The sequence below is a fragment of the Protomyctophum bolini genome, assembly GCF_963924005.1.
Source record: "Protomyctophum bolini genome assembly, chromosome: 23".
Classification (NCBI taxonomy): Eukaryota; Metazoa; Chordata; class Actinopteri; order Myctophiformes; family Myctophidae; genus Protomyctophum; species Protomyctophum bolini.
In genome coordinates, this window is record NC_137884.1 from 11,888,099 (window position 1) to 11,903,451 (window position 15,353).

General features: G+C 42.9%; 1 protein-coding gene across 1 annotated transcript in view; it reads left to right on the forward strand.

The window, feature by feature from the left end:
* The first annotated feature begins 557 nt into the window (after window positions 1–557).
* Window positions 558–15,353, forward strand: part of LOC308310787 (protein bicaudal D homolog 1-like) — a 46,940-nt gene continuing 32,144 nt past the window's right edge. The window contains exon 1 of the mRNA XM_080757219.1: window positions 558–816. Within this exon, the coding sequence (XP_080613345.1) occupies window positions 595–816 (222 nt within the window). The 5' untranslated portion in view covers window positions 558–594. The remainder of the gene's footprint in view (window positions 817–15,353) is intronic.

Here is a 15,353-nt window from a genome sequence, read left to right on the forward strand (position 1 = left end):
AATTGGGCTGGCGCGCCTGCTGGCATGCACCCGCGTGATCCTTTATTATTTATTTCATCCTAGAAGCATTCACAAAGCATTCAGACATGCACACACCCATAGTGTTCTCTGACTGCTGCTCCACGTCACTTGCAGAAGGATGGGAGAGAGTTGTGAGCGCACCTCATTGCCTCATGGCTGCTGGCAGAGATGGCGTCCACAGACACATCCCGGTGAATAAGCAGAAAAACAAGACGAATCATGAGATGCTATAAGACGTCTAGATCTAAAAGGATATAACTGCTTCGTTTAATAGCGTAACATGAAAAGACGACCTTTGATGGGTGTCGATGACAATGCTTTAGATATATTAACTATAGAATCTTTCTTTATTCCCCCCCCTATGCGTTTTTAAACTGTGGCGTGTGACTGCTCGGCGGAGGAGGAGAGGCGGAGGAGGGGAGGTGCGCTGGGTCTGTTGTCTGTCTCAGCTGTTTCTCCCTCCGGAGGAGCTAGACTCTCATCCGACGCACCGGGGAGGTATAGGAGAGACACGGAGGACGAGGACGGGCACGTCGGCGGGGAGCCACGGGGGGTACGGGTGCGAGGCCGGCGATGGCTGCGGGCGGAGGAGGATCATGCGGGGAGACCGTGGAGCAGTGCCGGGCCGAAGTGGAGCGCCTGACCCGGGAGCTAGCAGAGGCGAACCGGGAGAAGATCCGCGCCGCGGAGTGCGGGCTCGTGGTGCTGGAGGAGAACCAGACGTTGAAGCAGCAGTATGCGGACCTGGAGGCCGAGCAGGAGGCGCTCAGGCTGGAGTTGGAGCAACTGCAAGAGGTAGGCTATACTTAAGGCTATACTATAAATGCCGGGCTCCTCAGCTGGGATTTGACATGGGTTGACATTTTTTTATTATGAACTATAGGATCATGCCAGGCTAATATACAGTATATATAGCTATATTCCGCAGCATCATCTCCAGAAGTTGGCACTGGACCATCTGCAGATCTGGGAGGGTGTGTGTGTGTGTGTGTGTGTGACAGTGGGAAAGGGATGGTCTTCATTGTCCTGGATGGAGTCCACTATAACAGGGAGGGGTTCAGTGTAGTAACCTGATGCTCTGCGCAAATCAGAGCACAGAGTGGCTATAGGCTGCAGCCGTGGTGGGATGCTGATGAAGTAATCCTTTATTCTTAGGTTTTCTTGGGATTAAATGTGTTGTTTTTTTGTTGTTTTTAGCTGTTTAGATTCGATTGCAGTGTCTGTCTATTGACGTCTCTTATATACAATGTGTCTGACTGGTAATCACAATTGTCATATAAGACTCACGCGTGGGAGCTTGCAGATCTGCTATTGTCGGTGCACATGCGCCTTTGTGCCAACATCAAAATTAGGCATAAGACAACATTCAGTTGAGCAGGCCCATGGTTTCCCAGGGCTATAGCCTATAGGAGGACATCACACATATTAAATATTTGATTGTGGCCTCTAACGCTTATAGCCGTCAGTGAAAGACTTCTGTCTGTTTGCCTCAATGCAGCCTTCAGTATAAAAATACAGCAGACTAAGTTAATTTAATTTAAATAAGCACTCTGGGACCGTACACTCCCACAGTAAGATTTATTGTCTCTAGACAGTGCCAGCTCTCTTGTATCTGGTGGCGTATAGGCCTATATATTAGCCTATTTACTGTACTGGTAACAAGCCAAATGTATGTTACAAAGTGTAATAACCTCAAACCAGCATGGTTTGAGGTTGTATGGTTGACAGGAATATTGATTATTCTGTCAATATTGCGTGTGCGTGTGTGTGTGTGTGTGTGTGTGTGTGTGTGTGTGTGTGTGTGTGACACTAGTCACACTGGCAGCTATACAAAGCTACAGCCATTCATTTCCAAAGGAAGCTATAACCACAGGAAGATGCAAAGCGGCGCCCAACGTTTATAGCCGTTACAAATTCTACAAAACAAATGATATCCGTCAGCAGTTCTTTTTGAGCCCAGGCTCAAATTTCCCTTTGTGTCTTTCTCGCTCGTCGCTTGATGATGAACTGATGAACACATCATCAGCGACTGATACACTGCGTTGCAGCGTCGTATAGTTATAGGGCTGTCACCATTACAAATGTAAGTTTTCGCATTGAACATTACAATTTGTATTTCTGTTTACGCTTCATATATAATCACAAATTGCGCAGGGCAGATCTGACAAATAACGTAACTATACAAAGAAATCACTGACACATAATTTTGATGATTTCTTTACACAAAATGTACAAAATGGCGAAAATAGTTAATCTACAAGCTTACACGAAGTGACATGTTTTAAGCTTGCATGTAGATCTGCTATTTCTGCCATTTTTTTAAACCGAAAATGTATTGGACATTTTTCAACATGATCGACGATTAGGCAAAATGTATTGTGATTATATCTCAAATACTATTATGTAAATGATGTAATAATTGTGACAGGTCTATTTGTAGTTTTGTGTCTTTTGTAGCTGCCAGTTTGAGCGCAACATTAAGCTTGCAACAACAACAAACATTTCGCAGCACTTGACAACATGCCACTCTGTGACTAATGAGGCCGAACCTTTTGTATTTTGTCTTGTCTCAGGCGAGGGTAAAGCTCATTCACTCACACTGTCCGGGCGCTTTCAAGTGATCCAAGAAGCATCATCACAATGCCATGATGTCACTGTCTGTGAGGCTATAAGGACACATGCTGCACCATATTGCTATTTCAAGTTGTCACCTCACCCATCGCTCATGGTGGATGGGCTATAACCCATCCCATGGCTGACATGACACAATTCGGTTCTGCCATCCCGCATTAGGTCTGCGTCAAGCATCAGATATTTGAATCTGTGACACCGCAGCCTATAGCCTAGATTGATATAAAGTATAGGCTTATATAGTCAAAAAGAGCCATTGGCCAGGGGCACACTGGCTGTATGTTGAGCACCAGAGCAGGTGCCAGAGATCAGTCTACAAGCTTTCAACTGTCAGACAGCCTCCCAACCTGGCTGTCTACAATCAGAATGTGTGTGGCCTAAATTCACAATATGCTTAAGGCTGTCACGATAATGTTTTTTTTTGCACAGTGAAGATAGGACAGGGAACAGTGAGAGAGAGACGGGGAGTTCAGGAATCGAACTTGCTGCCAGGCTGCATTTGCGCCTATGGCATGCGCCTTGGCCCTTAACCACTAGGCCATTGGTGCCCCGATAATGGAATTTTACTTGGTGATTAATTGCCTTACAAATATTTGCGGTTTAATTGTGATTTTGGCTTTGAAAAGAAAAAGCGTAAATAGCCTATACAAAGAAACCTGTCAGTGGGCTTGTGGTTAGAGTGTCCGCCCTGAGACTGGGAGGCTGGGGTTCGACCAACCAAAGAAAAAATAAACAGTGGAAATAGCTGATGTACAAGCTAATCGTCATGATTTTGACCATTGTGCAAAATAATTGCGATTATTTCAAATAATAGTGATTAGGCAGGCCTATCAGGCCTGCCTCCAATTAAATTACGTGTGGCCTAAATTCACAATATGCTTCATGATAATCATGTTCTTTAGAAAGCCATAATAGCATTCTTCTTTTGTTGGCCCTTGCGTGGTGATTTACTGTACGAGCTGCGTCAGGTTGGTGTGTGATTAACTCATTTTGTTACCGGGTCGATCGCATGCGTATTATGAGAACCGCATTTATTTCCCTCCCTGTATGGTAATATATGTCAGCATTAATGTATCACTTTGTTCGCTGTGTAACACAGACACGAGTTTGTAATGCAGACAGAGACGCTGACGGGGCATTGACCTGCTGAAGGTCAACGTGTGTGTGTGTGTGTGTGTGTGTGTGTGTGTGTGTGTGTGTGTGTTATGTGGGAAGCAGACAATGGTGCCAGTTTATAAACATGTTTTAGTTTACAGATACTTTGACTGAAGTTGTACAAATCAGTGATTCTCAAACTTTGTCTTGTCAAGTACCCCCACATTTATTGTATTATGTATATGTATTATAAATTACAGTATTTGGCCACGGACCCCCATCTGAAAAGATCGAGACCTCCGTACTCGATTTGGGCTGTTAAAACCTTTCAAAAATATTCAAAATTCATTCATATCTTTTCAAGATTTCTTGAGCTTGTAGATCAGCTCATAAACACATTGTACTTGATACTAGATTTATTTGCAAAACATTTTGGCAGATTTTAGAAATATTTAGAAATAAATAAGTAAGTAAGTAAGTAAGCCTTGCCGAGCCATGAGGCCCATAGGGCAGGAGCCTATCTCCTACTTCTGTAGCGTGAGGCAGACAAATATATCTCCTGACATGACGCTATAGTATGTAGCATTGTCGCAGGGACTTACCCCCAATCCAACCCTTGATGCTGAGTGCCAAACAGTGTCCAGGGAGGCATTGGGTCGCATTTGTATAGTCTTTGGTATGACCCGGGCCGACCTCCCAGACTCAGGGGCGGACACTCTAACCACAAGGCCACGGAGCTGGTAGTTAAAGTATATTTTGAATGATGCCAATACTTTGGTACTTTTACTCAAGCAAACATTTGTACACAGGAGGACCTCTATTTGTAAGTTACAAGTAAAAGTAGAAATATCGCAATGTAGAAATACTCTTTTACATGTTGGAACAAAATATTTCTACATTGTGGTATTTCTACTTTGTAGAGAAAATCTGCCAACCACCCCCCACTTTGTCACTGACCTCTGAGAGGTCCTTTGTCCTTAACGAATGACAACCTTACGGCAGACGCCAGCACGCACGCACACAGACACACGCACACACACACACACACACACACACACACACACACACACACACACACACACACACACACACACACACACACACACACATTTTTGAGCAAGGCTCTTGCATTATATATAAGGGCTTATTTTGAAGGGAATATTGACATTTTGCATTTAAGATGTATAGCTCACACCCGCAGAACACACGCACGCACGCACGCACACACACACACACACACACACACACACGTGTCTATCTCCTCTATTCCTATACTCCTCTCACTTTCTTCTCTCATCGCCTCTCATCTGCCTCTCCACTCGCACCTCTTATCTTCTTTTTTAATCTCTTGGTCGGTTAAACTACCCTGGGGCACACACACACGCAAACACACACACACACGCACATTCCATTATAGTTAACTCAATACCTCTCATTTAATCTCAATTTTATGCAATCGATCCTCTCTGATCCAGGACCAGCGGCTGGTGAAATCAATCGAGTGGTGTAATACTTGGAAAATGTGTTAATTAGCATCATATATACTGTATATAATAAAAAAAATAATAATAAACTATACGTAAAAATGTTCCCCTCTATGCCAAGCTGATATTTTCAGCCAAATGTTCCACCTAGCATAGAGCTGGTATAGTGTTCAAATAGTTAAAGGTAAAAACACCATTACATTTTATCCTTCAAATTATACTATGCCTACACAGTAAAATCCCCAGTGTTAATTTATCCATTTGTAACTCTGAGAGTGCATACAATTTATTTAACATGAGGCTGAGCAACACTGAGTATTTTACTGTGTAGATGTAGACAGTAGACAGTTTGGCCTACGTTTGAATACTTTCACCACCTTGTTGCTACATGGCTGTAATAGTTGCCCCCTCATCAGCGATGCTAACCCAGTCTCTCTGCAGTGTTGATTTTGACAGCAAATTTCATTTATTATAGTCATATTTTAGTCATCTGAAATGTTTTGGTTTTAGTATAGTTTTAGTCGACTAAATATCATAATATTTTAGTCGATTTTGAAAATGTGTTCTGGCGGGCCGTGATGGCGTCGTAATGAATGACCGTACTGATTGTACCCTTGGTTGTTATACAATTGTTATTTTCATAGGCGTTTATACAGGATCTCTTCTCCCCTCGTCCCTCCCTAACATTTTAGTCTAGTTTTTTTATTTGTTGACGAAATTGTCAATATAGTTAGTGTTAGTTTTAGTCATCATAGCTTAGTTTCTATTTAGTTTTCGTCAGTGCTTTCGGCAAACATTTTCCGTCATAGGTTTAGTCGACAAACTCAACACTGTCTCTTTGAGTGGTAGGCGTCGAGGAATTGACTTTTGGGGTCATACTAGTGTGTGGTACAGTAGAAGAAATGTAGGCCAACAAGCCTCTCTGGCTGCAAGTTTTGAGCTTTGTCTATAAATGATTCACCGCTGCATACTTAAATCATTGCACAGAGTGCTAGACTGACACATCACTATTTCATACACAGTCAAAAATAAACTTGCATCAACAGCACACAGTTGTAACCTCTTAAACCCTCTCTATACTTAGTAAACCTGACATGATTTGTCTCTGTAATCCTGTCCTCGCTTACACCAAATGTCTTTGCCAAAAATGGCCGATCTTCAAGTGCACAACATGCTGTGTTGCAATGCGTTGTGAATCGTGTAGATGGGCTATTTTTAGAACATGCATTGTTCACCCCCGGAATAGGTATGCTAGGGTTGAAGTGGTTAAAGGATCATTCCAACCTTTTTGACATGTGGTATCTTTGTCACTCTTTTTCAGGAAAACATTTTGTTTGTGTGTATGTTTTGAGAGGCATCAGACTTCAATAACAATCACGAATAGTCCCAAAATAGCGCGATAACAGAACAACACTGTCAACACAAAAGAGAGGTAAACGCTGTTTGACAAGTGTTTCTTGTCTGTAAAATATACACTCCACTATCCTTATCAACCCCACTATCAACCTGTTATGAAACAAGAATTGATGAACAATTAATTACCAGCTGCCTTATTATATCTGCAGAATTGTGCTATGAAATGTAAATATCTGTCTGTGTGTGCGTGTGTGCGTGTGCATGTTCGTGTGCGACGCGTGTGTGGAATCGATAAATACATCTACGAGAGTCCACATTTTAGGCTAGTTATGGGTCCATTTGGTTATATTTGTACACTCTCAGGTAGCCCATTCTCCAAACCATCATATATGGCATCGCACCTCACGTACAGCTGTCGGTTGTAGTGTTGACGTAGGCTTGGAAGTCCCGCAGTAGCCTGTGTGGGGGTCCGCGGGTACAGCAGTAGCCTGTGTGGGGGTCCGCGGGTACAGCAGTAGCCTGTGTGGGGGTCCGCGGGTACAGCAGTAGCCTCTGTGGGGGTCCGCGGGTACAGCAGTAGCCTGTGTGGGGGTCCGCGGGTACAGCAGTAGCCTGTGTGGGGGTCCGCGGGTACAGCAGTAGCCTGTGTGGGGGTCCGCGGGTACAGCCGCGGTCCCTGCGGACCCCTGTCTACATTTCATGATCGTTGTTTAACCAGCAGCTAAAGCAGCTGAAGAAATCCACCTACCATAGAATTAGTCTTTCTTCGACTGTGTGTTCTTTCTCTGCTCATGGGAAAAGCTCTCCAATTGAGCTGCTATCCTGACCCCTTATCTATAACTTATACATTACACAATTATTTCTTTCCCGTTTCCCGCTTTCCAAATGCCGCATTTAATCTTAGGGAAGTAGAGTCCATTTTTATCATGTTTGTGATGCCATGTGCATTAGCTAATTATAGGATGACATGGACTGGCAGGTTTCATCTAATGACTAATGGAATAGTAGCAGGTGGTACAGTAGCTCCAGACCGCTTCCTCACTGGCCTTTAAAGAGCTAGCAACAGCTCACTGCTAATTAGCTCTCCCTACAGGAGTCCATTATATTGATCCACCCATCCTGCTGAATCTCGGTTTTCAGTGGTTTGTGTTTAGCATCAATACCGCCGTATATATGTGGAAAATAGGGATGGGACGATGATCCATTTGATCGTTTATCATGATACAAAAAATGCTCACACAATCATATCGCAGATATTTTAATTTATCGTGAAGTTGTGAAATTGTCCGTCCGTCGAACCCGAGTTGGCTATGTACCAGGACTGCTTTTTTCCAACTCTCTTGTGTTTTAAGCATATTTAGATTATTGCGATAATATCATTAATCGCAAACATTAAGGCCACAATAATCGTGACCTGAAATCTTCATATCCAGTGCAAATTTATTGTGTATAAGTTGTTTGTAGCCTACTTGAATTCTGATGATGATGCCACAGGAAAGAAATAAAAAAATAAAATGAAGAGATATAATAAGATCTCCTCGTAACTTAATAACAAATGCAATAAGGACCTTTAATGCTAAGTGCATTTTCCGTAGGCTCCAGTCAGATGGAAGAAGTACTCACATTTTGTACATTTTGTAGCAAGTACCACAATGTAGAAATACTCTTTTAAGTAAAAATACCAGTATTCAAAATGTACTTGAGTAAAAGTACAAAAGTTAAAGTACTCATGCAGAATGTCCCATTTAAGAGGTTTTCAAAGAAATCTTTTGAAAATAGCCGATCTACAAGCTCACAATGCGTCGTGATGCGACACATTGTGAGCTTGTAGATCAGCTATTCTCAAATGGCCGACTTGTATAGAGAGCTGAAGTTGTTACTTTATGTTTTGTAAAAAAAAAGAAAATCTACAAAGTAACTAAAGTTTTTAATAATTGTAGTGGAGTAATAGTATAATATTTGCCTCTGAGATGTATAGTGGAGTAGAAGTAAAATTACAGAAAATTGGAAATACTCCAGTAAAGTAAATGTACTTGGTCACTTTATACCACTGGCTCCAGACAGGCTCAGACCCCCACCTACATATACTTTGTCGTATGACAAATACATGTATATGCTCATCTCTGATACTAGTCTTCTAGCATCGAGATTTAAGTATAGGGGCTTCTTCAAAGGGGAAAGGTTTTGGTGTACAGTACAGAAAAGAGGAGTCTGGTGTGTCTGCGTGCGTGCGGTGACATGCATTTGTACTTGTTTTACTACACTTTGTCCCCACATATAGCAGAATGTATTTGTCCTGTTCCTCATAAGATAAATGGTTGTTTTGTGTGCGTGGGCGCTTGTGTGTGCGTGGGGTGGGTTGTGTTGTGGGAGCCATGGTGGGAGCAGTGGGCGTGACGAGGAGGGCGCTGATTAAAAATGCAGCGTGTGCATTAGCGCCGCTGTCGATGCTAAAAGCAGCACGTCGCAACGGGACCTGCCCCAGAGATGCCCCGTTACTCCACTGACACTGTTGATGATGTCACACACGGGCCCATGAGAGCCAATGGGATGCCTGCCTCCCTGACTTATTGTCACCCGGACACTGACCTAAAGTCCAGCATATATTTATTCTAAATGGTCCTACTAGAAAAAGGGCTCCCTGTGTGTATATCTCCACCAGGCTGCGTTGCCTAGCCAGGGGTTGCAACTGTCAGGACACGATGATGCTTTCTACAACATATAGTGCAACTTTAGGCGTTTTGACACATGCAAACGCATCAAAACAATGGGTGCATTTGAATTCGTGGCCGTCTGACGCGTGTCTGTTTGAAGGCAAGGGCCTTCAGATTCGCTGTACAAAGACAGACAGACAGACAGACATACAGACACGTTGTTTTAATGGTTACTGTAGTAGCCCAAGCTGCATGTTCACGAGCACTTAAGGGCGGACGGGCTGTCTGGAAGATACACACGTCTCCCCCGTAGAGGAGAAGACAGGGTTGAATTATTCAATTTCAGTAAGTATGAGGTCATGTTTAAACCCAGTGGTGTAGTGGGGAAGTGGGGGACACACACACACACAAAAAGTGTTAAGTATTTCACAGACATGAGTGATGCTGTGTTGTGGGGTAGCTGTGGAAAGCCCTAAAGCCTGTGAGCATATACGCTTGGCCTACTACAGTAACCATTAACCTGCTGTTTAGGAAGAGAAACAACGTGTCTGTCTGTCTGTCTGTCTGTCTGTCTGTCTTTACACCAAAATTAAAATAAAATACCCCCAATAATATATTTTTGCTGTAAAGCTGGCAACTGCATTAGTGCACTATTAGTGGCTTTACTCTTTCTTTATTGCTCATCTCTCTTACTGTGATTTTATAGAGCACATTGTGAAATATTTTGCATCCATTCAGCAACTAGTCTGTCTGCCTTCCGCTCTCTTTTGGGGGGTCTGGGTACCCCAAAATTACAGCGAAATTAAAACAATTTTTTAGGGTATTATAGGGGGGCCCTTGGGAGGGTAAATCCGGCCCTTCACATGACCCAGGCCTTGCAGCTCCCAATTTCACCACTTGTTCTAATACAGTTCATTCTTTTATGAAAGGGGGAGAAAAGAAAGAAAATCTTACTGAAACATGATTCATAGGGAGTTAGGGGTTCAGTGCGTCAAACTAAAACTAAAGCCACAAAAAGTCAGTGGTTTCCATCATAATTTGGATGCTGGGGCGAGTGCAGAGTAAAGTGAGTGTACACATAATTTAACCAAAGGTAAACGCACGGTGCAATTTTGGTTACATTTGTATTTGGTGGATAGGTAAAGATTTTATTTTATAGTTTTTATATACCGTAGTGTTTTATAGTGTGCCTATCACAGGGGACACACTTTTGCAAATGTAAATGATTGTTACTGTAATTGCTACTGTAAATCAGATGAATCGAAGCATTATCTATTTTGCAAATTCAAAAATATGTGGGAACCAATGAGGAAGCACATTTTATTTGGATTGCACAGTGTAGATTGGGGTCCATATTCAATTATGGGGTCTGTGATTATGCGTATCAAAGTGGGGGTCCTTGAAATGAAAAGGGCTGAGAATCACTGCTGTATTATGTGGATACAAATTAAATAATAAAAGAGTTTGATAACCAGCATTAACTCATTAACAACTTAAATCCTGTACCAGTGCCTTTCAACACTTAGGAGAGACCACAGGCAAACGTTGATCAAAAATAACAATTCTTCTACATTCTCTAATTGTGTAGACCTCTTGTAAACTAAGTAATGCAGATGTTTAACAATAATTGAACTCTTGAGAGATTAATTTATTTTTACACTCTCAAGAGTTAAAGATTTATAAGGGTCCTTTTGGTTACCAACTCTCCATCATTTGTGGCCAAATTTGACTTGAGGGGCTGCCATTGGATTGTTTTGAATTTTCGTTTTTTTTTTTCATGTCATACGAAAGCAGGGAATCATAGCTTCAAATTGACATATTGGTTGTTCAGTTTGACCCACCAGTTTTGGAGATATGGCTTATAGAGTAATGTCCCCCGGACCACTGGTTGAGAACCACTGCCCTATACGGATGAGCGGAGTCCCGCAGGGCTCTATACTGGCGTGTGACTTCAGTTGTCTGTGAATGTGGGCAAAGCGTTTTGCTGAAATGTACTGCTGAAGCTGTTGCCCCAGTATATGCGATTATACGGACCCTGCCTGGGGGTTTATGGTTAAAGACAGCCAAGTGGAGCGGGTGAAAAATGGAGAGATGGAGAGAGGGGACGAGTGGAGCGCAGAGGAGCCGTGCCAAAGGGGAGTGGCGCTACTATTAAGTGTGATTAAATGTGATTATACTCTGCCTGCCCCACCTCTTTCTGTCTGTCTGTCTGTCTGTCTGTCTGTCTGTCTGTCTGTCTGTCTGTCTGTCTGTCTGTCTGTCTGTCTGTCTGTCTGTCTGTCTGTCTGTCTGTCTGTCTGTCTGTCTGTCTGTCTGTCTGTGTCTCTCTCTCTCTCTCTTTCTCTCTCTCTCTCTCTCTCTCTCTCTCTCTCTCTCTCTCTCTCTCTCTCTCTCTCTCTCTCTCTCTCTCTCTCTGTCTTCCATCGACCCCTTTATCCCTTTAGGCCCTTCCTTTCTCCTCTGTGATTCTCTTTTCCCTTCTCATCCCACCCCATCACTTAGTGTGTTCTCTCTCTCTCTCTCTCTCTCTCTCTCTCTCTCTCTCTCTCTCTCTCTCTCTCTCTCCCTCTCTCGTATCTCTAACACTAGTACTCTCTCACTTATCCCTGTTGTGGAAACAGTCTAATGGGAGCGAGCGGGTTGTGTGCCTGTGAAAGGGACACCGGAGGTCAATGCCTTTCTCCCAATAACACAATCCATTACTGGATATGACAGGAAGACTGCCGTTCGCCCATGCTACAGCAGACCGACACTGTTATTCCCATGCCAGTGCATGTTCTCATGCACTCACACACCAACACAAAGCAACTCACCGAGCACAGAGGCTACCGTGAAACCCAAACAGAACATGGCAGAGTGAACTATACCGCTGTTTCCCAAACAGTGGGTCGGGACCCATTTGTGCGCCGCAGACACATTTGTATGCAGCTCACGAGTATGCATAAAACATGCATAAAAACAATAATCCAAAGAAAACATTTTTCATGAAATTCAATGATATTTCAAAGACATTTCATTATAAATAAATGAAAAAGCATAAATACAGTTCCATCAATTAGTAGTGAAAATAGTAGTGAAAATAGCCGATCTGAAAACTCACAACACCACATGAAGTGACACGTTATGAGCTTGTAGATCTGCTATTTTTAACTATATATAGTTTGGGTCCCGGGGCAAATTTCTTCTGATCTTTTTTCGAGCTAAAAACCTTGGAAACCACTGATTATAATCTACACAATTTGGTTCCTTCTTAGGACAATTTGTCTATTTATCTATTGCTTTCTGTCAATACGTCATTATTTATTATTAGCAAAAGTGGACTCTTTTATTTCTCTCATTCTTCGTTCACTCTGCTTCTCTCGCATCTCAGATAAAAGGACATACTGCACTGTCCTCCTACACATCTCTCTCGCCCTCTCTCTCTCTCTGATGCCATTTTTGATCTATGTCTTTGAGCTGTTCACAGGGATAATAACTGTAGCGAGAGAGAGAGAGAGAGAGAGAGTCTTTTTTATATATCATTTTCTTGAGCCTTCAAGAAAATGCTATCCTCCTCCTCCCGCCCAACACTCCCTGCAGGTACCGCCCCCAGCCCATGGGAATACATGCAGTGTGTGTGTGTGTGTGTGTGTGTATGTGTGTGTGTGTGTGTGTGTGTGTGTGTGTGTGTGTGTGTGTGTGTGTGTGTGTGTGTGTGTGTGTGTGCGCGCGTGTGTTCCTGCTGCCTGCTGGCAGTACAGTATAATTGCTATAATTGGCGAACGGAACTGACCTTGATTCTGACTCATGCTGGCAGCCCTCATGCTTCCGGTCACCCAGTAGGGGATCTTTACCCCCCCCCCCCCCCCCCAACACACACACACACACACACACACACACACACACACACACACACCCACACACACACACACACACAGTCACACACACACACACACACACACACACACACACACACACACACACACACACAGTCACACACACACGTTGCCTCTGACTCTACAGGCCAATTACCTGCCACTAATACCTTGCATGTCATTCTTATTGATCTATAACTCAGCGCTTCCCAACCTTTTCTTTGGACTGGGCCCACTTGAAGATCTGGAAAACGTTCGCATCCCACCCACATGACTACTTAACTGATTTAGGATTATTTATCCTGAATAAAAAAATAGGTTTATATTGATCGAGCCATAACACTCTAGACCAGGTGTGGGCATCTTTGATGACGGATATAGGGTGGGTCTCTATATTTCCACATGGACTCCAGAGGGCCACGTTGCATTGGATAAGATTGGCTAACAAAGTTTTCAGGAATGCTTCGTTTTAAATAAAAGGGCCTCAAATCACGAAGACATTGTGCTTTTTCCATGACATTTTGCACGTATATTTCCACTAGGCAGAGGAACAAATGCCACTTGAAAATATTCAAATCAGCCTCATGGTGGCGCTACATAGGCTGATAAGCGTTTTGATCAATAACTGCACCGATCTGTGTAAAACTTTGTATGCGCACTCCTCCCTAGAGGCCAAGGAAAAAACATTTTTCACACCTGCCGTTTATAGCACGACAACCTTTGTAAAACACATTGTTTTGATATTACTTCTTCAGATTTCAGAGCTTTATTTTGTCCTTCCTTACACGGGGTCAGGGTCCATTTGGTGGCGTCTGCACACTGACTCTCAGAGTTACGCATGCATAAATCACTGTTTAGTTGCCATCTCTCACACAGGGACAGTTTTATGGAGGAATCGTGTGTATGGACGCATTAGTATGCAGACGAGTTCCTTGTCTGTGTATACACAAGAGAGAACGGAGAAGAGAAAGGGCGGAGAGAGAGAGAGAGAGAGAGATGTATATTATCGATCGATTAACTGGTTAATTGATAAGCAACGTTTTTAATACTTTATTTTGTATTTTTTTAATGGATCTTTTTCATTTTCCAAAATGATTAGTTATGTCTGTGTGCAGTTATTGGATGGGCTAGCAGGTAGTGTATATAGTGTAGTAGGTTGTAGCTGTTACACCCCAGCTGTGCTATTTATAAAATCTACCATGAGAATCTTGTTTAGTCAATTCTTCTAATCACAGAAGGAGCAGGATTTGTGCTACTTGGGATTGGTTTAGTTTATGGTGCCAGACAAGATCAATCAGTCCCAGAAATTAAATTTGAATCCATCTCAGAAAGTAATTTGACCCGGTTCTGATTGTCAGAGCTTTCAGTGGTGGTGGCAATAAATGAGTGTTTATCTCTCTCTCTCTCTGCTTCCTCTTAACAGCCTCCCAGCAGTAGCGCTGAGTCACTCAAGGCAAGAAGCCCAAGGCCTTTATTTGTGTTTAGGAGAACATGAAGATTTGTATTAGTTGTCTGGGTTATCCTCAAGGCAAATTGTGCAAATCAATCACAAAAATAACATTCAAAGTGGTTTTCCAGCCCTCCGAATAATTAAAGTCCATATTTACTCATTAACCATTAACCGCAGCTAGTGGTGAACTATGTGTTAGCAAGCCAATTTCTCCGTATTTAATGTCCGTCATCAGCCGTTATCAACACATTCAATGAAGCCAGTATGGACATTTCCACATACTGACGTTGTCAGCCATTACGTTGCATTGGTCGTATTGTCCAACTATTACTAAGCGTAACGGCTAAACCAAACCCTAACCTCAGTCTTAACCGGCCACGGAATTCCCTTAACCTCATAGTCAGTTTCACAATGTTTTCACTTCGGCGGCAGTAGTTTCACTTCCACATGTCCTATAGTCGCCTACTCGTGGTATAGGCGACTGGGAAATGACCATACTGGCTGCATTGAATGGTCTCGATAAGAACGTACTGGTGGTTATAGGTTGATAACATTTAAAGCGTGTGCAATATGAACACATGGCACACATGATGGCCTGCTCAGGAGCTGTCCATGGTGCTGAGTACTGTAAAGACAGCTTTGCAGTACTGCAACACTGCAACAGTGTACCATCATAGTAAACTATAGTAATTAAATACCGAATGGCCAGCCCAGAAGTCAATTCCATTCCATACGTCTACCGTAACTAAACCATAGTAACATTGTGCATGGACAGGATTCAACTCAAGCCTCCATGCCATTTCACAGT